This window comes from Limulus polyphemus, unplaced genomic scaffold, assembly GCF_000517525.1.
Source record: "Limulus polyphemus unplaced genomic scaffold, Limulus_polyphemus-2.1.2 Scaffold184, whole genome shotgun sequence".
Lineage (NCBI taxonomy): Eukaryota > Metazoa > Arthropoda > Merostomata > Xiphosura > Limulidae > Limulus > Limulus polyphemus.
Genome location: NW_013665794.1, coordinates 218,332 through 225,190, shown reverse-complemented (window position 1 = coordinate 225,190; position 6,859 = coordinate 218,332). Strand labels below are relative to the sequence as shown.

Genomic DNA, 6,859 nt, shown 5'->3' with positions numbered 1-6,859 from the left:
CATGTCTTCAGGGTTTCTGTCTATCATGTCTTCAGGGTTTCTGTCTATCATGTCTTCAGGGTTTCTGTCTATCATGTCTTCATGGTTTCTGTCTATCATGTCTTCAGGGTTTCTGTCTATCATATCTTCATGGTTTCTGTCTATCATGTCTTCAGGGTTTCTGTCTATCCAGTACACTTACTCAATACCATACGGAAGAATCTCTAACATCGGGACAGTTTTTATAATATGTTCTGTAATTTGTTTGTTTGTAATTAAGCACAAAGCTACACAATGGGCTATCTGTGCTCTGCCCACCACGGGTATCGAAACCCGGATTCTAGCGTTGTAAGTCCGCAGACATACCGCTGTACCACTGGGAGGCTTGTTCTGTAATAAACAACACAAAACATAAACATCCCATGGAACATTTAAAAGTATGCGAAAATTCTTTGTTAAATGAATTGTTATGATTTAAAGTTAAAACAGTTTTTTGGGCCATTCGATCATTAAAACTGCAAGTCATCATCTATAATGATATGACTTTAGTCACTCTTGTATACGTGTTTGAAGTATATTTACTTAGCTACAGAAGTACTTTGCGTAAAAGGTATTAATAGTCGCTCGGATAATTGAATTCCTTGTGAAAAGCAAATATGACAAGAGCCGGATTAAGTTTAAGGGTAGCCCTGGGTCCAGGTAACATCAGGGAATAACAGGAATCATAAGAATGATAATAACTCACTCTTGCCTCTATTCTGCTAGTTTTATGAGTCATAAATATTTAATTGGGTGGCCGGAGAGGCCCCTGTATGGCCGGGGTCCTAGCTGACCTATGCGTAGATCCGATACTGGATATGAGTAAATATACTGAACAACAGAGCCAAGATTGATTTATTTCAGTTATTAGTGATTCAAGTATAGCCGGATTATGCATTGGGCCCACTGGACCCGGGCTGAGAAAAAATAAATAGTGTTCTATGTCCACATTCTTGATTAAGTGTCTTTATTTTACGTCTTAGCCAAAAAAATGTTTTTAATTGAGTTTTATATATATTAAATGAATTAAGCAACAATCATTCGGTAGACATTTAAATAAATTAAAATGTTTATAACTTTACATTTCTTATACTGGGATTATGTTTCGTCATTTTGATTAAAATGAAATGCTTTTATCCTTTTTGGTGAAAAATTTATTTAAGCCCTCTATTCGACTATTCAATAATGCGCGAGCCTAGTGCTATGCATGTCTGTTTGTTTTTGTTTTGTTTTTTATTGTGCCTGCTTAACATGTGTTTCATTGATTTTTGTCTGTTTCAACATAACTTTCACATAGATCTGATTTGCTATGATTTTGATCGTAGATGAATTTTTGTTGTTGTTGTTGTTTTTAAGTTAAAGCTACACAATGGGCTATCTCCGCGGGTATCAAAACCCGATTTTTAATGTTATATGTTCTGAGATTTACAGCTGAGCCACTGGAGAGCTCGTTGATAAAGGTCATAATTTACAAATTAAATGGTGGGGACCGTTTTTTCGGGGAACATGCTTGGTTAATCTGCACATTCCCTTGCATTTCCCGAAGAGTAACGCACGTATTAATCCGAGTGTGGCATCGTAATTTATGTACCAAGTTTGGACTAAGAATACAATGAACTAAATTAATTCTATGTATTTGATTTGACAGAAGAAAGGACCACCTGTCGCAGAGTAGTAAACCACAAAACTAAACAGGTAAGTTTGACAAAATTACCAAACATTTAATTTCTTCACAGTGCAAGTTCTGTCCTTTCATCTAACTCGCATGCACTATGACACTGCAGCTGGTATACGAAGCTGTCAAATGGCAGTGTTTATCTTTTTGAAAGTAGATTATCATATAAGAAGTATGTCAGAGTAATATTTCATCATTAAAATTTATTTACAAACAAATTATTAGCGATATCTTTGTAATGTTTTTGTTAAAGCTTTATGCATCGGTGTATGTGAATAAATACTTTTAATCAGTAAATAAAGATATTATCAATACTGTTAGTACTTCGGTGACATGTTTTATATTCCTATCATCATGTTGTGTGGTTAATTTGTTACAGAGAAATGATAAGATGATATGGTTAATTTTGCGTCAATATTACCAGGTAGAAACACGAGTGCAGCGCCAGCTGGTGTACGAAGATGGCAAAATTATTGCAGATAGTGGGCCGCAAATTACAACAAAAACAACAGAAGACAGTCGCACAGAGGAATTTGAAAACACAGACGTGAGTAATTCCATTTTAAATCATAACGGTTATATTATTCACAGGCTTTAAAATTATAGGAAATGTCAATTTCTGGAATACCTTTTACTTGGCTGCAAGAATTACTACATATAACAAAAAATAAATTACTGAAAATAAGACAATAGTCTGAAATAAAATACATTATTTTTATTTTCAATAAAATCTTTAGTGTTATCACTTATACAACGCTTGTGTGTTAGACGTTTTTAGTGTCACGTGTGTGTGTTGTGTCGTAAGGGCAGAGATACGGTTATACTCGATGAGAATCTTTTACCTCGTTAAGCCCTAATAATAAAGTGTTAGGTAACTGAGAGACGCCCCTTTCCCCCAATGGCTTAGCGGCAAGTCTACAGGCTTACGACGCTAAAAATCGGATTTCGATACCCGAGGTGGGTAGAGCACAGATAGCCTACTGTGAAGTTTTGGGCTTAACAACAACCAAATAAAACTGAAAATAGTGACATTTTTTTATTTGGCTTGTAGGACAACATAACGTTTCAATGAAATATTTAATAAGTTATACTTGTTTCTCTCTTCTTTTTTTCTTTGCCCCCAGTGGCACAGCGGTATGTCTGCGGATTTACAAAACTAGAAACCGGGTTTCGATAACCATTGTGGGCAGAGCACAGATAGCCCATTGTGTAGCTTTGTGTTTAACTTCAAACAAACAGACAAAGCTTTTTTTTTCTTTTTTTTTCACTGTTTATTTTCATGAAAATCAATTGAATAATTAGCTGTATTAATACGTTTTGTGAAACCTTAAGGGTTGGTGTAATAATAATTTATTTTTTATTTTTGTTACAACTTCGCGAACAGAACTGAATAATTTAAAGTAATCACTTTAATCGTGTCCGCCACAACTCGAAATGAGCGTCTAATTTTGTTTGTTTGTTCCTGTTTTTCCCACAATGTCCCAGTCGTTTTCTTTTGGTGTCAAAGTTGAAGGTCAGTTAATAAGTCAGTGCATGATAATTAAGTAACAATAGCTTCCGATCAGAATAAGCTTTGTACTTAAAGTGAACTCAAGATAAACCTGGCCATCAGTATAGCTAATTAAGTATACTTTTCAAACATATTGTTGGTGTGAATGTGCTTTATATCAAAATTTAGGTTCTAACTAAGCTTGTATCAGCAGTTCGAATAAAGTCTTTATAAATTCTATGGCTGTTAGTTAAAACTTTTTTGTATTGAAAGGGTTGGTATCACCTGCCTAGCTTCTTTGAATGAAATCCTATGGGGATCATTTCGCATATTGATACTAAAATACTCCGGAAAATTTTAAGTTAATTCCAGCTGATGATTTATTTTTGTAAGTTTATATTTCTACTCTTACTCAGGTGTAAGACACAGTCGTTTAAAGAAGAAGAATTTTATTACTTCTCTTTAATGTTTAAAATGTACCTTTATTTATCTTTACTATTTAATTCGTAAGCAGAACAAAAATCTTGGCAACGATCCTGTATATAAGTTTACGCCTGGTACTTCACGTGTTATTAGCGAGAAAACCGAAACACGTCAAGTTTTAAAAGAAAACAAGGAAGAAAGCATGCAGTTGCGTAATGAAACTTTTCACGAACTAACTGGCCCGGTAAGTAGCGAAATCAAATGTTTCACTGGTGAAAAACGTATGTTGCCGTTTTATCTATCATGAATGAAAACAAGCCCAGACTTGAAAAACATGTATCAATTGAACCATGTTTATTTGTTTTTAATAGAACGAGTTATTATTATTAGTTTGTTTGTAAATGTGTGCGTTTTATGCATACAGTTGTCAAGTTGATACTTACGGTATATTTTGATTTTTTATAAATTGACATTTTATTCTTACACTTAATACATCTTAATAGTAAAATATTTAACACAAGTTAAATATACATTATTAAAATTAATTCACAATAACTATATAAAATGCCCAACTAGTTCTTACGGTTGCCACAAGAGATAACTGATTACAGTATTCTATACATATATATATATTTATCTATAAATAATTTAGGTATTTTATATTTACTCCTGTAAGTAAAGGTCACTGCTTAGGTATTTTTTTTAATTTATACATTTTATACTACTAGTAATTACAAAAGTCGCTGTTTACAATGTTTTAGATATGAATATAACACTGATAATAAATTGGTATATAAGTATAAGGAAAGGTTTTGTTGATGGTGGAACACAATACATGTTTCGACAGACCAGTGATCTGTTTTCCTCAAGCATATAACACTGTTCAAAAACAGGCAGTAATAGTTTCATAATATATCTTATAATGATCATTTTAAAAGTTGTGTTACGTATTTCGATATATTTTTTCACATTTTTAACTTTGCCATTCTGACGCTTTATTTCATTGCATGTTTGTATTTCAAAGTCTTATAAGAGTCGGATATTGATTTATGTAACAACTTCTTGTTCTTTGTATCCTCTTTTCTAGTTTCATTTCTCCTCTCTCTCTCTTTTTCTATCCTTTTGGAATCATATTCCATCTATTAAAATATTTCAATTGTCATCTGAAGTGTAAGTGATTTTCGTTGTTTTCTAAATAAGCTTGTAGATAAACTTAATCTTTGGCTCTGAGAACATAGTAACTTTGATGATTCTTCTCTGTCAGAACTTAAAATTTACCACGCAATTCGTTGATAGACCTAGCCACTAGAGGGCGCTTTTCTTTTTATAGCCATTTGGAAGCCTTGCTTGATCTTACAAAATCCATATATAACATCTAATTTTCAATCTAATTATGATGGTTAGTTATTGAGCCTGACAAACTGATGGATACCGGTTAAAATTCAACATATACACATGAATCCAATACTGCGATTATTTGGTCAAAATTCGTCATAATTTTGGCAGTTTGATTTTTACAAGTCTGAGAATTTTAAAGTTATTATACCCTCAAATTCGTCAAAGTTACTGAATTTTACGAGCTAAGTCAAAAGATTAGGCTTTTGTGTGAATATGCATATTTTTGTAGTGTTTTATCATATTAGTAATCTTATACAAAGCAGTTGTCTAGTTTTACCACAACAAATATTAAAATGTAAATGAAAATTAATTAAGTTCAGTTACATAGGAACTGAAAAAAAAAAACGAAACAAACTTTAACCTTTAAAATCTTTTATCACAAGGAGTTTCACCAGAAGGCGCTGATGTCTCCAGATAATGCATTGTTTATTATAACTGATGACATCGAAAATAACCAGTCCTATCCTGGTAAGGTCGTCCACTACTCCTGTCATTCTCAGAAAATCACGGACAAAGAAGAAGTTAAAGAAGTGTCTGAACTTAAAGATGGTGAACTGAAAACTGAAACCACTCGGACACATCATCACGAAGAACAAGAAGATGACGAAGTGCCGGAAGATGAAGTAGACGAGTCAGCTCTTCCAGAGATCTCCAAAGAAACAATAAAAAACATAGAGTATTATAAAGATGATGGTGAATTCGAAAGTTTAAAGGAAAAGTTGCGTCGTGAACGAGATAATAATATTATTCGAGAGAACCTTAAGGGTAGAAATAAGCCAATAACAAAGAAGACACCAAACTTTGACGAAGAAGAGGTAATTAAAAATAGTGAAACCAATCGTTGGCTGGAAAACCACTTCGGCTCAGATAGCGGAAGTGACGTGGCGGAGCCGATTAGAACTAAAGCTGGTGGAAATGTGATCAATATCCAAATGACAGCTTCCCCACGATCCGCCTCACGGGAAAAACTTGACCCTGATCATGAGGTTAAATATAAAGAGGAATACACGTTTTCTAACAGGCAAGTACAGGATCACAACGTTCCTTCCATTTCCAAACTATTCCAAGATAATCGACCTCTGAACAAAAACTTGAGTAGGGTAAAGGATTGGCATACTAGTCTTCGAAGACTTCCCGAGTCCCATTCTTCTCACTCTTCTGTATTGCCTCGTTCTTCTTCTCCACTAATTGTGCGTGAAAGTGCCGAATCTCCAACAATTCCTGAAACTTTTCTTAAGACTGCTACAACACATCGTCAAATGCTTGCTTCTTCCAAAATACCTGCGAAAAAATACTTCTTGGGTGACAATGGAACATACGAACAACATTATACTAAATATGAACCTCAAATCTTGAAGAAACAGTCATTGGGTTGGAAATCAACTCCTTCCATCACAGATGATTATGTTCATGGCCTGGAAGACAAAGTTAAACATGTAGTCTATAAACAAAAAAACGTTCGATATGAACAAAGATCACCAGAAAGATCTGTTCAACGATCCCATCCTCCGACGGAAGTCCCTAAAAACTCTCAAGGAGTACAGTAGTTCAACAACGTCAAAAAATACTTGTTTTCATGAAAGTAACGCACCAGTCTCTATGACTATACCTCGAGAGGCGATCTTAATAGTAAATGATAAAAGTGATCGTAAAATCTACAATACTTCTGAAGTAAAACCTCAACGCAAAATTCAGAATAAAAGTGACCTCTGTGTTCAGGTTGATTTATCAGACGAAGAAAGTCGACTTTCAACGCTCCCTAATAAACCTTTTATGTCATCGGTTCGTAGTAACAGGAGACGATCTTCACCTCCACTTTATACTTCTTATAATCAGGCCGCGAAATATTCTTCGAG

The 6,859-nt window shown here is 34.0% G+C and overlaps 1 protein-coding gene across 1 annotated transcript in view; it reads left to right on the top strand.

Moving 5' to 3' along the window:
- Nucleotides 1-6,550, top strand: part of LOC111084962 — a 13,912-nt gene extending 7,362 nt beyond the window's left edge. The window contains exons 3-6 of the mRNA XM_022381679.1: nt 1,667-1,713; nt 2,118-2,240; nt 3,697-3,849; nt 5,387-6,550. Of these exons, the coding sequence (XP_022237387.1) occupies nt 1,667-1,713; nt 2,118-2,240; nt 3,697-3,849; nt 5,387-6,550 (1,487 nt within the window). The remainder of the gene's footprint in view (nt 1-1,666; nt 1,714-2,117; nt 2,241-3,696; nt 3,850-5,386) is intronic.
- Nucleotides 6,551-6,859: the final 309 nt, after the last annotated feature.